The 19,164-nt window shown below is 43.4% G+C and overlaps 1 protein-coding gene across 1 annotated transcript in view; it reads left to right on the top strand.

Moving 5' to 3' along the window:
• Window positions 1-19,164, top strand: part of ABHD3 (abhydrolase domain containing 3, phospholipase) — a 98,474-nt gene that overhangs the window by 25,765 nt on the left and 53,545 nt on the right. The window contains exon 3 of the mRNA XM_040354052.1: window positions 9,282-9,461. Coding sequence (XP_040209986.1) covers window positions 9,282-9,461 — 180 coding nt within the window. The remainder of the gene's footprint in view (window positions 1-9,281; window positions 9,462-19,164) is intronic.

Here is a 19,164-nt window from a genome sequence, read left to right as displayed (position 1 = left end):
GCACTCATGATAGTGCTGATTCAGCCTGCAGTCATGGTGTGTCATATTCTAAGCTGGCAGTTTATGAAGTTTTATGAACTAAAACCGTTTTTTAGCAGCAATCTATCGTTCTACTGATATGTATAGTCCAATTAGAAGGAAGTTGTGACAGAAAGATGGCCTTTCACTGTGTCTGTTTGAGCAGGAAATGGGTCCCTGAACAGGCTCTGATTAGAGACAGGAGAGTGTTGCCCACAAAAGACTATTCTCTCGCCTGTTATTGCTCCTATATGCTGCAAGAGCATCTTAAAGCAGTGTTCAGACGGAAAAAAAAGGATTAAAAAGTTAGCTGCTACAAATACTGCAGCTGCTGACTTTTAATATATGGACACTTACCTGTTCAGGGCGCCCGCGATGTTGGCACCTGAAGCCGATCTGTCCGTCGGCTCTCGGCTGCTTCCGCCATCATCTTTGGTAAGGGAATCAGGAAGCGAAGCCTTGCCTTTAAAGCCTGACATGGAGAGCATGTGTCCAGGCAGAGCTAAGCCTCGTACACATGATCAGATTTTAGGACGACTAAATGTCCACTTTTTGTTGTATACTAGTCTTATAGTGAAGTGAAGAGGTTACTCACCATACGAACATTCTCGAACGACAGAATACAATTTCAGAAGTGACGTAATGTGTTCACTGTTTTGTATGCAATCTTTAGTCTTCGCTTATGCTTTTTTTTTTTTTTTATGAAAACCATACTAATTAAACGAAAATTGGACGTTGAGTTCACATACGTCAAAAATGTTATAGTCTGCACATCCAGCTTTTGTCTGACGAAAGACCAGAATCTGCTGTCGAAAGCACTGTATTAACGATCCAAAAATCATCAGATTCTTCGTTGCACCAATTTTTTTTCTTCAGATTTTTGTATCGTGTGTGTATGGGCCTCTACACGAACGCACGCACGCACGCACACACACACAGGTGGCCAAACCAGACAGACGTCTGGGAGAGTTGGAGACTGTAAAAGAACAGAGGTAGTCTGCGTCTGAACAGACCAAGGTGATTGAGATAAGCAAGGAGCAGTCTGTATGTGAGCACACAAGAGGTCTATTAAAATGAAACCCCCAAAAGTAAAATGTATATAGTGCTACAGACTTCAGCACTTTCCCTTGTTTTCTGTTTCTTTCTTCTCAAGATTGTGGTTCCTTTGCTTTTCCTCTGCCAGAATTTTTTGTTGTCGGGCTACTAATTTTATTGGCTCCATCAACTGAACCACCTTTGCGTGCAAGCTCCCAACTGGCCCCCACCAAAGCTTAGAGAGTATTCCGTGGACACCACCCCATCTCTTCGCACAAAGAAATGTAGGCCTTCCAGGTGCGATGGTAGATCCTTCTGGAAGAAGACCTCCGTGCCCTCAGCATGGTTGAAATGACCGAGTCGGACAGACCCATGTCTCTCAAAACCTGTCTTTCAATAGCCATGCCGTGAAAGCCAGCGACTGTAAGCAGGATGAAGTATGGGACCCTGAGACAGAAGGTCCTTCTGCATTGGCAACCGCCAGGGTACATCCACCACCAGGCGCACAAGATCGGCGTACCAAGGACGGAGAGGCCAATCTGGAGCGATTGGAATCATCGGGATCCCCTTAGCCTCCACTCTACGGAGCAGCCGAGGAAGCAACTTCAATGGGAGAAAGGCATAAAGTAGCCGATACTGACCCCACAGGGCCACTACGCGTCAGACGCATCAGCACAGGGATCACTAGACCTGGCCACGAACCTCGACACCTTGCGGTTGAGATGAGCGGCCAGGAGATCCACGCCCTGTGAGCCCCACATCCTGCAAGGGAGTTGAAACACCTTTTGAGTGCAAAGACCAGTCACCCTGATCCAGCATTTGGCAACTAAGGTAGTCCGCTTGCCAGTTTACCAGATGGTAGACATAAGCCACAGCCATGGTGTTGTCCGACTGAATAATGATCGGGTGACTTGACCACTTGACCACAAGGAGATGCAAAACCTGAACGCCCGGAGTTCTAGGACATTTATCGGTAGACTGGATTCCGCTAGAGTCCAGCGACTCTGGGCCGACTGGACCCCCCAGACGCCGCCCCAACCCGTGAGGGTGGCATCTGTCGTAATCGCTGTCCACTGGAAGGAAAGAAACGACTACCCGGACCGAAGAACCAGGGATCTCAGCCGCCAACTCAGAGAGACTCTGACTAGGTGGCTTACCTGAATCTGATGACCCAGAGACAAAGGAGATTTGTTCCACTTGGACAGTGTCCCCTTCATCAACACAAGAGTGTGGAACTGGGCATACGGAACTGCCTCGAAGGAGGCTACCATCAGGCCCAGGACTCGCATGCAAAAACGGAGAGACAACCATTTGCGTGATGTCAACACCTTCACTGCAGACTGAAGAGTCTGCAATCTCTCCAGGCGAAGAAAGACCTTTGCTTCCAAAGGAGCCCAGGATCAACTCTAGGTACTCCAAACGCTGAGTCGGAACCAGGACCGACTTCTGAATGTTTAACACCCACCCAAACTCTAGGAGGGTCTGGCTGGCTATAGACCCATCCTCCTCCAATTCTGAGCCAGAAGCTGCTCTCAGAAGAAGGTCGTCTAAGTAGCCCACGATGGCAATGCCTCTCTGTCTCTGCAAGCTAGGATCTGTGCGAGCACCATGGTGAAAAATCTTGGTGCTGACGCTAGACCAAAAGGAAGGGCCACAAACTGATAGTGGTCCTCCCCTAACGCAAAGCGCAGAAACCTCTGGTGACTTGCGCAAATTGGGACATGCAAGTATGCGTCCTTGATGTCCAAGGACGCTAGAAGGTCCCCTGGATGAAGCGTAGCTACCAGCGAAGGAAAGGATTCCATGCGGAACTCCCTTACTCTCACAAAGGCATTTAGGGCTTTAAGGTCCAAAATTGGACGGACCCCGCCCGTCTTCGGGACCCTAAACAGATTTGAATAAGATCCCTGAAAACTCTCGTCCTGCTGGATGGGTAAAATTCACCCGCAACTTAGCAAGTCCTGCACTGCCCCTAGCAGGGCAGACCGACGAGCCGGAAGGAGAGGGAGACATGAGGCAAAGAATCTGTTCGGTGGATAGGAAAGAACTCTAGTACCCCGAAGAGACCACCTTGCAGACCCACTGGTCGGAGAGCAGGGAGGTTCACCTAGCTGTGAACCTGCAAAACCGTCCCCCTTCCCATGAGACGGGCAGGGGTAAGGCTACATACATTGGCGGGTATGTATAAAGGCAGTGGAACACTCCTGTGACTTCAATACCTTCCCTCCCAACAACAGAGAAAAGCATGGGGGTGCCCAGTGAGGGATGATCATTCACCACTGATAACGCCATCCCTTGCCTCCCTGGTATGTAAGGGTTGTCAGGGATAGAAACAGCCGTTATTGCGGAAATTGAAGAAAGGATATGCAGTGTAATGTTCAATGTCGATTTAAGATTCTTTACTACTTGGGGGAGCAAATTCATACATGCATCTAGAAGTGTCTGCACATACAGTGGAGGCCCCAAAACGTTCTATTGTGGCCAAACCTCAGGCTGTTTCAACATGCAAAGCCTTCAAATTTTTTTATAGGGCCAAATATGCTCACCACTTTCTACCTCCTGCACAAAACTATTGGCCAGTGAAGCTGCCCATCATGATGATGGGCCAAAAGGAATGTGTGGATGTATGTGCACTCCAGACTTGAAGCAATGAATACTAGGGGCCAGATTCACAAAGAGATACGACGGTGTATCTACAGATACACCATCGTATCTCTGACTTAGACTGGTCCTATCTATGCGCCTGATTCATAGAATCAGATACGCATAGATAGGACTAAGATCTGACAGTGTTACACTGTGTTACACTGTCGGATCTTTTTTTCAATTTAAAAATGGCGCCGGGGGCGTTCCCGCTGATTTACGATAAATAATATGTAAATCAGCGAGATACGCAAATTCACGAACGTACGCGGACCCGTCGCAGTGTTCTTACGTCGTTTCCGTAGCGGTTTTCCCGTCGTATACTTACCCCTGTTTTTAGCAGGCGCAGCCAATGTTAAGTATAGCTGGTGTTCCCGCGTCGAATTTGAATTTTCCAACGTCGTTTGCGTACGCCGATTCACGAACACGCGCGTCGCAAGTCCCGCTCACGTCGAAACCACTGACATCCTAGTGACGTCAGTGGGAGCAATGCACGCCGAGAAATTCCCCGGACGGCGCATGCGCATTTAAATCGGCGCGGGAACGCGCCTGATTTAAATAGTACACTCCCCTAGCCGCGGAATTTGAATTCCGCCGGGGGATTTAGGATCCGCCGTCGCAAGTTTGGAGGTAAGTGGTTTGTGAATTAGCCACTTGCCTCCTAAACTTGCGGGAGCAGATCTTAAATCACGTAGATCGAGCGGATCTATAGATCCGCTGAACTACGTGAATCTGGCCTCTTATTAGATGCCCCTCCATTCAATACGATTTGTATGGCATGTCTTGACTTTCATGTTGGACCCTTTCCTTATTGTGGGCAAAATGGAGCTGATTTATAAAAATAAGGAGTAAAGAAAACCCTTCAAAACTGACTTTACATTTTCAGACTATTGGAAGGACAGCGGAACCTGTTGTGCCTTTTTTTTTTTTCTCCATACCATCTCTAGAGTCACTTCATGGATGGAAGCAATTACACAAAGCAAACAAGAAGTATAGTAAGGGCAGCTCCATAGCCCTGGAAATTCAGTGATGGTGTGAGAGCGGCCTGCTAGCAATAATAAACCATGCAAGGAGATACTGTGTTGTGATGATCCCTATCACTGGACTTACACGTGAATCATTCATGAGAAGTCTAGAGCTGTAAAAGCTCATAGGATAATGAACAAATTGGTTGCTAACATGCATGTGGGAGATCTACTACACTAATCTTTACCTAACAAGTCGACATTAACACAATATATATGCACAACAATATAATGCATAATTATATCTAACTGATGCTTTATGACATCGAACACAAATAATTGTCAGCGCCATTTTGATGTATACGGTAGTTTCTTGGAATACTGACAAGCTTCCTTTGTCTTTGTGAATGATTATTTCCTACAGTGTTCCTATTTATACGGTATGAGTACCTCATATATTCATGTACCGTGACAGCATCAGATACAGTCAGCTCCCTTTTCTCAGAGGAGTGGGTGTCTAGTGATTTGCAGTTAACAGAATGTGGGAATATGTGAGAATCCATTCTTGGATTGAATTCTAGATTGAGTTCTATTTAGTAACTAGTTTGGTGTATGTCACACACATGCAGTATTACAGATAGGCTTTTGTAACCATACAGTAAAACGCAAGTGTAATTGTGTTTTTATGGCAAACAATGTAATTAAAGACAAAAAGAGGCATTGGGAAACCACTGTCTGTAGGACTGCACAGGTAAAAAAAAACGACAAAAAAACAATGCAGTTACACATTGAAACAGAGGGTATAATCGATCGTAAGTTATGCTGACAAGCGCATAGTTCCCAATTATACCTGATTTCAAGAGACTGTCCCTGATTTGGAGCAATGTCCCTTATTTCTCCCCATTTGTCCCTCATTTTGGTCTGATTTATATAGATGTATATAAAATGCTCCTTTTAGCTATCAAAAAATGTTTCCCAGTGCTAAACCTTTCATCTGTTTTCTAAATTGCTACATTTGTAAATTACAAAAGCCAATATAAAGGAATAGTGGGCCAAATCCTCAAAAATCCTGTAACTTATTTTTTCCCATTTAAGTTACACTGACTTAAAATTTCTACCTAAGTGCCCGATCCACAAAGCACTTACCTAGAAATTTCAGGCCGTGTAACTTAAATGTCTCCGGCGCAAGGCGGTCCTCTTCTGCAGGGGGCGATGACGATTTAAATGAGGCGCGCTCCCGCGCCGGCCGTACTGCGCATGCTCGTGACGTCATTTTCCCGACGGGCAGCGCGCAAAATTAGGTTACGTCGGGCTTTGTGGATTGCGACGGGACAATAAAGTTGCGTCGGGTAAAAAAAAAGTTACGCGCCGGGAAAAAAAATTCAAAATTTAAAAAAAAAACGCGGCGATCGAAAAAAAGATCTGTTTTTACAAGGTGTTACTAGTTTACACTTTGTAAAAGCAGAACTAATTTTACGTATGCAAACGTAAACTTACGCAGAAAACACAAAGCTGAAAAGCTTTGTGGATCTCCGTAAGTCCTCATTTGCATACGCAAAGCGGCATTTCGACTCGAAATGCCCCCAGCGGCGGATGCGGTACTGCATCCTAAGATCCGACAGTGTAAGTCTCTTACAGATGTCGGATCTTCTGCCTATCTTTGGAAAACTGCTTCTGAGGATCAGTTCCAAAGATAGGCACAGGGATACGCAGGCTGAACAGCAGTTCCGCCTGCGTATCCCTTTTGAGGATTTGGCCCAGTAGGTGTAAAAAAGCACTTGTGGGTTTAATCAATCTTGTTGTTTTATGCAACCGTTGTACCAAATGAACCTCCTGCATTGCTCCTTCTAGCTACCTTAACCACTTGGCGGCCGCGCTATGGCCGAATGACAGCTAGATCGCGGACCCCAAATGCCGGGAGGACGTCAGTAGATGTCCTCCCCTTCGCACGCTCCTGAGGCGCCCGGCTCGCGCTGTGATCACCTGAGTCACTGAGACTTGGGTGATCACAGATCGGACTTGGGTGATCACAAATCCGAGTAATGGGCCAGTCCCAGCCCCTTACCACGTGATCAGCTGTCAGCCAATGACAGCTGATCACGTGCTGTAAACAAAAGCCGGAAATCAGGTTTTTTTTTTTTTCTCCTCACGCTGACAGCGCGATCACTGGCTCATGTGCAAGGGACATCAATTTTGGAGGAGCAAGGAGGCAATTCTGCCTCCTCTGTAAAGTTGGTACCCCCTGCCAGTGCCACCTGCAATACCCACAGTGCCTACGAGTGCCATCTATGATTGCCCACAAGTGCCATCTATCAATGCCCACAAGTGCCACCTAGCAGTGCTGCCTATCGGTGCCGCCTTATCGGTGCCCACCAGTGCCACCTTATCGGTGCCTATCAGTGCACATCAGTGCAGCCTCATCAGCGTACATCAATGAAGGAGAAAAATTACCAGTTTTCAAAATCGTATAACAAAATATAAAAAAAATATATATATTTTTAAAAAATTCTGTATTTTACATTTTTTTTTTAACAAAAAATAAAAACCGCAGAGGTGATCAAATGGCACCAAAAGAAAGCTCTATTTGTGGGGAAAAAAATGATAACAATTTAATTTTGGGTACATTGTTGTATGACAGCGCAATTGTCATTCAAAGTGCGTCAGCGCTGAAAGCTGAAAATTGGTCTAGGCAGGAGGGGGGTTTAAGTGCCTGGTAAGCAAGTGGTTAATATACCACTTGGTATTTTTACGTTGTCATTTTACCTTTCGTGAGAACTAGCATCAAGAGCTTTTAAGGACACCACCACTCTTTATTTTTATTTTTATTTTCTTGCCTGTTTTTATTTAAAAGAAAGTTCCAGAGAAGAGAAAACAATACATGAGTTTCCCACGCAGGGGTATTCAGCATTCCTGTTCCATCAAAATAAATGATATTCAGCCCTTCTGGCTTGCACAGCACTGCCGCTCTGTTCTTACACGCCATGCCCTTGTCTGTCTCCTACAGACTGGACCCTCACCAACTCGGTGCACACAGCTAGCAGTCACTTGCTGCTCTGACTCCCACCTCTCTTCTAGGTGGAGCTCTCCTGACTCCTGGGCAACAACCTCCTGTCTGCTGGGGTGGAGCCCAGGACCATGGTCAGGTCACAACTACTAGCCCAGCACACACCTGACCAATTTGTTTGCTGGTGGTTCTGAATACCTGGACCCATGATTGGAGACTTCATCCCACCCAGATCACTTTGAAATCTCCAGGCTCCAGGTCCCAAAACAGACTTTACGAAATACTGAGGAAAACTGAAAAGCCAGTTTCCTCTCCATGACACAGGCTCCCTGGAGTCTCTCAACCCACGTGTTGAAAATTCTGGTGTCACAATCTCTTTCTAAACTCTGGCAGGGCAACGCTCTGCCACACTTTAAATAATAACTCTGCATGGGGCGCATGCCTCTATGGTACGAAGAGTTGCCTAACAGTCCTGTAATGTTCTGTACTATGACGTTTCATTATCTCTTGCATAATGCCCTTGTTGGTCTATCTGTACCCACATTTGTTGTCATGACATGTTGGTGTACTCTGCCGCATACCACTAAATTAAAGTGGAGTTCCACCCATAAATATAACATTACATCAGTAGTTTTAAAAAAATGTCATTAGTCCTTTACGAAATTTTTTTTTTTTTTAGATGCCTTCAAAGTGTTGTTGCTAGGTAGAATAGTTAATCTTCCCACTTCCTGCACCTAGGTGCTTAATGCTTCCTAACCTACACCGCACAGACTCCTGGGAATGTAGTGGGTGTAACTTTCCAGGAGTCTGTGCACTCCCCAGTCTCAAAGAATCATGTGACTTGGACAGCACAGGTGCTGAAACCTGATCTGACACTGCTTGTGCAGCACTGAGCATGTGCTAGATCTGCAAGGCTGAAATCCAGAAAGTCATACAGTCTGGCTTCATGATGCCCACACTTAAGATGGCCCCAGTCAATTTCTATTTTATAAAGTGTCTAAATGCTGTAACAACCTAACAAAACGGACCTTAGTTTACAGACTAACTTTACTAGAATACATTAAGCTTGTGTATTACAGGGGTATTTATATTTAAAAAGTGAAATTGTGGCCGGAACTCCGCTTTAAGAACAAAAAATGTAATGCTTCTGATGTTCATGTACTACTATAAAGACTCCTGTAAGTCGGTGTTCAGGATTTGTTGAGACTTGAATGCATCATCCTGCTGTGTTTGTAATCCCTTGTTTCCATATGTGAATCAGGAGTCTTTCCAGGCTGTTTCTCCTGATGACCTCCATCTATACTGAGCATTTTAAGAAGCTTCCCCATGCACAGTGCTCAATTCGGTACTTACGCCATCAGTGTGCAAGTAATTGTGGATGTATTGATTCTAATAATTCAGTAGTTTCAGGTATTGTGCCACAGCAAAAAACTCACAGCTCATTATTGCCAACAAAAAAAAAAACACTCAAAAGAAAATCAAGACCCTTGAGATCCATTAAATTCAGCTGTTCCTATTCCTTACATTGATATCTCATTGTTTTTCTTGGTACAGCATATAGGTTGGTTGCAGAAATCTAATTAAAGTGGTATACTTTTCTCTATTGTGTCTTACAGTGAGCTTATTAAAACAGCAGATGGAGGGCAGATTTCGCTGGACTGGTTTAGTAATGATAATACACTTTACCCTGACGCCAGCACAAGACCTACAATCCTTTTACTGCCTGGGCTCACGGGAACGAGCCGGGAATCCTATATTCTACATATGATTAAGCACAGTGAAGAGCTTGGATACAGGTAAGTACACAATTGAAATACACAAGTGTTGGTTAAGAACGATCAGTTTCTATAAATCACTCTTTTAATATTATCAGAACTGGTATGTCTAAAATGTCATTTTGTTTTTTATTTCCCCAGTTTGGTACAGATTTAAAAAAGGTTGATAATTTTTCTGAAGACACATAGGCTAATGCATTGTGAAAGTCATCAACAGCACAAGTTGCATGTGGCCTCTTCCACTCAGGAGGGGGGAATATCAAAGTGTGGTTGACTTTTTTTGGGCCTTAGCCTAAATAATACACAGATTGATTTTATAGAAGTAAAGCAGGCACAGTCGGTTTCACTGCAAGTGATAATGCCACCCCACAATCAGCCCAAGCAATCTTATGAATCGTTCCCACTAGGGGGCAGACTATCCAGGTATTACTTATCGTAGATGGAGGCTAGGCTGTGGCAGTGGCTATGGAGGAGACACAGAAAACTGCATGGAGACATGGAGAGCAGGATACTCATTGGCACAGGTGGACAGGCTCAGCATGCCTGCATGTACAGTGAAGATGAGAGCCCTTAGCAGGGGAAAGGCACAGAGTCTAAGGAGCTATCTTATCTTCATCAAAGCTCCTGAAGGTAAAGATGGGTTTTGCTGCAGGTGACACCCAGGTTGTGCCCCCCTTATTCACCCGAGCGGGCTACTGGGAACTGAGATCAGGTAAGCAGGTAATAGTCTATTGCAGCACTAGGAACCTGGATTCACAAGACAGTGGGTAACACAGCCCAATCAGGCACAAAACATACAAAAACATTGGAAGTGGGTAGACGTGCACAAAGTAAAATGGGGTCACTGGTACAAGCTGGAGTGCACTGGGGTATACTGCAGACCACTATAGGTAAGGATGCATGGATTGATAAGAGGCAGGGAGCAGACATGGTGCATAGGTGCTGATAATCCAACTCTAATTCCAAAAAAGGTTGGGTTGTTGTGTAAAATCAACATAAAAACAGAATGCAATAATTTGAAAATCTCATAAACCCATATTTTATTCACAATAGAAAATGTGTACCATTTTAACCACTTGATGTCCGCTCTTTAGCCAAATGACAGCTACAGTGCGGATGGCTAGTTCTGGGAGGCCATCATTTGACGGCCTCCTATGATCGCGCCCGCAGCACACCCACTGGTGGCGACGCGCTCTGTGATCAGTGTCCGGAGAATTTCGGCGCTCAGTTCAAAAGCCTGCATCTCTGATGGTATGGAGGTGCATTTGTACATATGGACAGGGTGCACCAGCTTGCTCCCATTCAGACGATGTCTTTTTCAGGGAAGGCCTTGCATATTTCAGCCAAGCAGTGTTAAACCGCTTACTGCATCAATGACAACAATGTGGCTTCAAAGTAGAAGACTCCGGGTGCTTAACTGGCCTGCCTGCAGTCCAGACATTTCACCAATTAAGACTATTTGGTGCATCTTGAAACAAAAAATACAACAAAGAAGATCCAGGACTGTTGAGCAGTTAGAATCCTATATCAGGCAAGAATGGGGCAACATTCCTCTCCTAAAACTCCAGCAACGGGTCTCCTCAGACCCAGACGTTTACAAAGTGTTGTTAAAGGAGAAGTCCAGCCTGAGATTGTTTGGCTGGGCTTCTCCCATGGGTCACAGGAGTGCAATTCGCTCAGTCCAGACACCGCCTCATCATGACAATAAAGTCTGGATCTGCTAGGTACGTGGACGGACACCCATCTCAGCCTCTCAGTGAGCCGCTGAGAGCCTGAGACAGCTGCTCCCCATCCCTCCACAGCTCGGCGCTCCATTGAGTGCAGGGGGGGCAGAGCGGAAAGATACTGAGTGACAGCAGCTCTCTGCTCGGGGAGCTGAGAGAACCGAGCCACCGGCGATGTTCAATCGCTCGGTTCTCAGTGCAGAGGCGGTGAGGGACAGATGCAGCATCCGACCGATGCTGCATCCACCGAGGTAAGTATGATTAGGGAAAAAAAAATCTTTACTTTTTTACACTGTGGTAAACAAGGCCCTGTCCCAACTTTTTTGAGACATGTTGCTGCCATCATTTTTAAAATGTTCTTATTTTATTCTTAAAATTATACATTTTCTCAGTTTCAACATTTGATATTTCTCTATTTCCTATTGCAATTTGCAAATCATTACATTCTATTTTTTTGTACAACATAGATTTTAAACAGCATCCCAACCTTTTAGAATTGGGGTTGTAAGTAGTTGACTGAAACAGCTGCTGACATGCACTTTGCTGGCAGGACACAGGCAACACTGGGGAGCACACAGGAACTGGGAACAGGCAGAACAGATGGTAAGAATGCCGGTGGTCACAAAGAGAACAAGGGAAGACATTTGAGAAGCCACTAGGAATATGGGAACTCTGTCTGCTAGCTTGTGGACACACTGCTTGTACAATGAGCAATACTTGCGCTCACCCTTTAAGACCGTTCCCCCTCTGTGATTGGCTGTGTCTCCAGCAGAAGTAGGAAGCTGGTGAACACACAGAGGAAAAGACTCAGTGTTGGCGCGTGGAACAGGTAAGTGTGACAAGCAATATGTACTCAAATTTGCTTGCACCATGTGTGTACACAATGGAATTTGATTATCCCCTTTAAAACTGAACTTAAAGCGGGGGTTCCGCGGGAAAACGTTTTTTTTTGGATAGGTTATTGTAACGCTGATAGTTCAAAGAAATGTGTACTCACCAGTCCCATAGTCCTGGCCGCTAGGATGACGATTTCCCCGAAAACGATATTTTATAAAAATGTATGATGGACATTGCCATCTTTACTCCGGGCACTCTGAAGCCCTCCTGTACGATCTTCCGGGATGCGCGCTCTATCCCGCGCAAGCGCAGTGTGCCGGCGAGCCGCGCCGTCAACACTGCATACTTACAATGGGCGAATTGTATCCGCCCCCGGTCACATGACCGGGTGCAGTCATGTGACGTTCGAAATATCTCGAGATTTCTCCTCTGGCTGCTGAAATGAATAGTGTCTCGTCATCGTCCAGAGACACACGTGATGGCTCCCAAAATCCTTTGCGGAGCAAAGCGACACGCCCAGTCCCGCAACCCTACAACCAGGAAGTGCCTGGTTGAGCTGCTACAAAGAAGGTATGTAGATTTTTAGAATTTTTGGGAATAGCGAAATCGTTATGTACATCGGGGAGACTAGTGAATCAGACAAAGTGACCAAATCGGGTGAACCTCCACTTTAAGACACCAATCTAAATATACTTTCTGATTAGCAGTCTTGTGTTGTACAAAGTTTTGATGTCAGCAAATGTATGTTAACAAAAAAAATTAGCTTAAAGCGGAAGTAAACCCATCCATAAGTTTCATTTCCGGCACGTGCCGGAAATGTAACACTCCCATTGGTTGTGCTCTCAACTGTCAAACCATCCAATGGCTGGTGTCATAACTGATCACATGCAAAGCATCACGGCAGTTGTAGTTTAAACAGAAGCAAAGATGGCAGCTTCCTTGGCTGAACACAATAAGGGGGTTTACTTACACTTTAAAATGTATGTATAGCCAAAAGCGTCTTGAGTTTCAGAGTAATGAAGGAATGAGGAATTATTTCAAACCCTGTCGGTTTCGTTGTCGTGTCCAATTAAAAAGGTTTCCTTTCATTTCCTGTCTTAAAGAAACAGTAGGAAGTAAAAATGTCTTCAAAGTGAAAGTAATACCTTACCTAGATACAGTAGCTGTCACTGATGCAGGTATGCCAATTGGAAAATGTACCCAAAGTAAAATTTTGGATTTCCCATCCCTTTCTGTCTTGGTGATAATGGTCAACAGGGCAAATGAAAAGGGTGAATCTACCTATTGGTGACACAGATCAAAAAAACTTGATAGGGTTTCTAATCTTTCCCTACTCCCTCAAGAGCAAAATAAAAGTTTTTGCTTTACATACACTTCATGAAATAAGACACCTTTGGTGCTTTGTAGCCATTATAGCTTTTGGAAAAAAAAAACACTCTAATGCCGTGTACACACGCTTGGTTTTTCCGACAATAAATGTTCGATGTGAGCGTGTTGTCAGAAATTCCGACCGTGTGTGGGCCCCATCGGACATTTGCTGTCGGAATTTCCAACAACAAAAATTTGAGAGCTGATTTTCAAATTTTTCGACAACAAAATCCGTTGTCGTAAATTCCGATCATGTCTTAACAATTCCAATGCACAAAATTTCACGCATGCTCTGAATCAAGTAGTGAGACGGAAGCACTCGGTGTGGTCAAACTAGCATTCATAATGAAGATAGCACATTCATCACGCTGTAACGGACTGAAAAGCACAAGGCTGAAAAGCGCAAATCGTCTCTCACCAAACTTCTACTAACACAACTGGTATTGAACTTCCCTTTAATAGTGCCGTTGTACGCGTTGAACATGACCGCGTTCTTGGCGATCTTCATTTCCAACAACATTTGTGCTACCGTGTGTATGCAAGACAAGTTTGAGCTAACACCTGTCGGAAAAAAATCCACGGTTTTGTTGTCGTAATGTCCGATCGTCTGTACGCGGCATAAGAGTGTGTACAGTTGGTGGTCCTATGTCACAGCCTGGTATTGTAGCTGGTCACTAATGAACTGCATTCTAGTCAAGGGACACAATGGCATAGTGTTAGGAGGAGGGAGGAAGAGACTAGAAGCACAGTCAATTACTGCAAGAAGATGGAAACTGCTCTACAGTGCCCCTCTCCTATCATTGCCAAGATGGCAGCTGGGAGACCAGTCTGACTGCAGTTAGGCAGCCTAGAGCACAGGCAGTTATCAGGATAGAAAGAGGCCCAATGGACCATTATACTGCAAAGTGGTAAGCCAAATACAACAATAAAAGATGAGGAGGAAAAACACCATGTCGGCAATTTTGCCAGATAAAATAGTTTATTGCATTAAAAAGGATTTCTAAAATATTAGAGAACGAGGCAACACAGAACATGGAAACTGTGCACAATTAATCTTTTGCAGTACCAATAAATGAACAAATGCTTATGAAAAGCTACTAAATAATTGCTCCCTTTAACCGATCCATTAATCTCCCAGAATAAGGCACAGCATCACATTCCAAAATACTGACCCAACAAAATTACATATTCAGACCACTGGACAAAGAGGCAGTGTATAACAGCTTTATTAGTGAGTAATAACATTATCCTAGACTATCTCTAATCTTTTATATTAAAGGCAAATGTCCCTTTTACTTTTTTATGTGATATTCGGCCTTCTCTCCAGCGATTTACTTGCCCCCAGCACATCTATTGGTATATGCTCGTTATCCCACCCACAGCACATACCCCCCTTTTCAGTATCCGTGCCAGCAATGACCTGGCACCACCATTATAAAAAGCAATGCATCCTCATGCATTATGTAAAATATTAAAAGAACCGAGAACTGGAGACTTAAGATTCCTCCATCCACACAAATGAGGTGGATTAAGGTAATCCCCCTCCCCACCCCAACATTGCATGCTTACAGCAGGACCCAGAGCTGTCAGAATACACTGATCGCTGATTGGCAAATATTTTTCAATTTGTTCTTTTCACTAAAGTCAATCTAACAATTAAGTTCTGTCAAGCAGGGATGGTCACACATCGTTTGATGTTTGACCAGTCCATGCTGAACCAATCCAATTTCGATCTGTCTATGGCCAGGCATATTGCACCCATTTAAACCCGCACTGAGTGTACTCTCGTATCCCTGTCTGCTTTTTTGCTCAGTGCTCAGCTTTAGATATACCGTACTTTAAGGGGTTCACACATTTTGTTGAGTGGATTCCCCAAAAGGAGCTGCAATGTATCAAGGTGAAGGATAAAACAAGGCGAAAGGAATTGTTTGGAAATGAGAGAGAGAAGAATTCCTATAACAGGCTGAATTCTGCGCTTTGAGGAATAGTCACAAAGTTGCACTTTACTGTTGTACATGCATGGATTGTATATGAATTTTATATGGATAATCACTTTAGCTCTTCATGATTAGGGAGACAATGCAAACATTCGCTCTGCCGAAGGCCCGCTCAATATTCAATCTCAGAGTGATGATTCACGCTCTATGCATTTCAGCTCCAACACTGGTCTCAGTATCCGATTCTAGCTGCATATACAGTGCCTTGAAAAAGTATTCATACCTCTTGAAATTTTCCACATTTTGTCCGGGTAACGCCAAAAACGTAAATGTATTTTATTGGAATTTTATGTGATAGACCAACACAAAGTGGCACATAATTGTAAAGTGGAAGAAAAATGATAAATGATTTTCAAGTTTTTACAAATAAATATGTGAAAAGTGGCATGCATTTGTATTCAGCCCCCCTGAGTTAATACTTTGTAGAACCACATTTCGCTGTAATTACAGCTGCAAGTCTTTTTGGGTATGTCTCTACCAGCTTTGCACATCTAGAGAGACATTTTTGCCCATTCTTGTTTAATAGCTCAAGCTCTGTAAGATTGGATGGAGAGTGTCTGTGAATAGCAATTTTTAAGTCTTGCCACAGATTCTCAATTGGATTTAGGTCTGGACTTTGACTGGGCCATTCCAACACATGAATATAATCTAAACCATTCTATTGTAGCTCTGGCTGTATGTTTAGGGTCGTTGTCCTGCTGGAAGGTGAACCTCTGCCCCAGTCTCAAGCCTTTTGCAGACTCTAACAGATTTTCTTCTAAGATTGCCCTGTATTTGGCTCCTTCCATCTTCTCATCAACTCTGACCAGCTTCCCTGCTGAAGAAAAGCATCCCCACAACATGATGCTGCCCCACCATGTTTCACGGTGGGGATGATATGTTCAGGGTGATGTGCAGTGTTAGTTTTCGCCACACATAGTGCTTTGCTTTTAGGCCAAAAAGTTCAATTTTGGTATCATCTGACCAGAGCATCTTCTTTCACATGTTTGCTTGTCGCCCACATGGCATCTGGCAAACTGCAAGCGGGACTTCTTATGGCTTTCTTTCAACAATGGCTTTCTTCTTGCCACTCTTCCATAAAGGCCAGATTTGTGGAGTGCAAGACTAATAGTTGTCCTGTGGACAGATTCTCCCACCTAAACTGTTGATCTCTGCAGCCCCTCCAGAGTTACAATGGGCCTCTTGGCTGCTTCTCTGATTTAATGCTCTCCTTGCCTGGCCTGTTAGTTTAGGTGGACGGTGATGTATTGGTAGGTTTGCCATTGTGCCATAGTCTTTCCATTGTCATGTGATGCCTCAACAAAACAAACCACAAAATATAAAGCACCTGCTAAAGCTACCAAATATCTTAATTATTGGGACATATAAACATGAAAATACCAGTGATAGAAACCCAATCCCCCCTAGGGTGCATCCTACCCCCCAGAAACCCTTCTGAACCCCAATACACTGTCTCACCCTGCTCTGCACATGCTCAGTTGCTCTCTATTTTTCAGCACTGTGCCATAAATGTAGAGGCTGATCTGCTGACGGCCTAAAGATTTACTGGAGCTCTGGGCTTCAGCAAAATGGCAGACTCCAGCATAAGGAACGGGAACAATGCTGGAGGCAATTTACAGCACACACTAATTTTGGTAGCATATATATTATTGTGGAATGTATGTTCCTTTGCTAAATAACATTATTTTTTATCAAGTTGTTATGGGTAAAAAAAAATTTTTCTTTTTTAAAGCAGTAAAGGCACAGACATTGCGCATTACATACAGACCTAGCTGCAGTAACAGACACAATTCAGCAGCCAGGCGTGATTTTAGTTGACAGCATCATGGTTGTCTTTGGGGATTTCCCAACCAAGCAACTGCCTACAGGGAAGCATGAACTGTGCAAAAGCACCAGACATTGCAGCTGATGCACAGCTAAAGGCCATTGTTACACTTGCCTGTTTTCAGTCTGGAGATCTTACTTTTTTCGAGTTCTTTAAAGCTCCCTAATACTTTTTTCGAGTTCTTTAAAGCTCCCTAATATGGACCACAGAAGTTGGCAAATCAAGTATTACTCCCACATAGCAGATGGTGGAGTAATATCCAACCTCTTCATTTTTTGGCACCTTTCAGGGACAAGCATGGGCCTCATGATTCAGTGAATGTCTTTTCTGCCAACTTGTAAGATTGTTTCCTACAATCTCTAGTAATTTTTTTCAGACATAATTGCCTGGAGTGAATTATTACTTTATAATTTGCTAGCTCCTGAAAATGTGTGTGATTAGCAGCACTTTACCAAACTTCTAGCTCACACATTATAAAAAGCCTTTGGTATGATAAGTGCATTGGGGAAGTCTGCAGCTTTTTCGGTGTCCTGGGTAAAAAAAAATACATATTGTTCCAGCATCTATTTGAGCTATCACAATTCTCAAACAATTAGAAATGCTTTGACTGATAGACATTTATCTGACATGTACATCCACATGTCAAAAAAGCAAATACTTTTTCCAACTCAGCATATTGATCTCCTGATGATCAAAGAAAATCTGGTTTTGTATATATTTTCCTAATGCCGTAAACAAATTTTTAGTTTGGTAAATATGTAGTGTTGCGTATGACCATTTAGCATTCAAGCCAGCAGATAGATCTCATTTTAGAATCATTTATGTGTTAAGCTATGTTTCATCATCAACTTTGCTGAAAAAAGAGTCCAATAGCGCAATTTAAAATGTATGCACGTGACTCCTTGCAGTGACCTTTCCTTTATTGGATGGCTTAGTCCAAGGTGAATTAATAGAGTAGGCTGAAATTGCTGAGATGTCTTTAGATACCCCATAGTGCTCTGAGAATCATTTACCATGTAATAAATGTTTACATGCAAAACAAAGATCGTAAACATGTTACATGTATTGAAAAAAAAAAAGATATAACAATTTGAAAACTTAGAAAGAAAAATATTACCATAAAATTGGCCCGAAATGATTGTTTTAACATGGTTGTACAGTTATGGCTATTATACTACTTTAATTTCTACCTGTATGTATGGGTAACTTCATACCTTATGTTCCATCTGCTTAGCAGTGAGTTGTTACATAATCAGCCTGAAAAAAGGATACTTCCATCAAAAGACAAAGATAAATAAATTAAACACCTGCAACCTGCAAACCCTAAATCCGTAGCTGATCCAGAGAAAGGCAAAACTCCTTCATAAAGCATGGTCCAATTTGTTCCAACAGGGAAAAAAGGCAATCGGATACTTCCTGGATCAACCATCTACAGTGTTATTTCTTAGAAATATTAATGGCAAATTATATTTTGTGCGTTTTTAGAAACACGTGTAGCTTTTCTGTAGAACTAGCTCCTGTGTCCATGATTTTATAGCTCTTACTAATAAAAAGCCTGTTCTATGGAGATATTAACTTATTTTCTTTAATTTGCAATGACCTTTAACTAGACAATTTTACAAAAGTTTATTATATTGACCATTTGTGTATTTTATACAAGGTGATTATATCCCCCTCTTAATTGCCTCTTCTAAAGGGTAAATAAATCCACTGCAGTTTGTTTTTCTTCATAGCTGAAGTCGTCTATGCCTCTTATTAGTTTTGTTGCCCTTCTCTGCACTCTCTTCAATTCCACAACATTTTTTTTTAAACTGGTCTCCAAGACTGAACTGCATATTGAAGATGTGGTCTACTTATCTTACAATTGTTTGTAAATGGGACAAGATACCGTATTTATCCGCGTATAACAAGCACTTTTTCCCCCTGAAAATAGGGGGCAAATTACGAGTGTGTGTGTGTGTGTGTGTGTGTTA

Source organism: Rana temporaria, chromosome 5 (assembly GCF_905171775.1).
Source record: "Rana temporaria chromosome 5, aRanTem1.1, whole genome shotgun sequence".
Classification (NCBI taxonomy): domain Eukaryota; kingdom Metazoa; phylum Chordata; class Amphibia; order Anura; family Ranidae; genus Rana; species Rana temporaria.
This window is presented reverse-complemented; position numbering and strand designations above follow the sequence as displayed.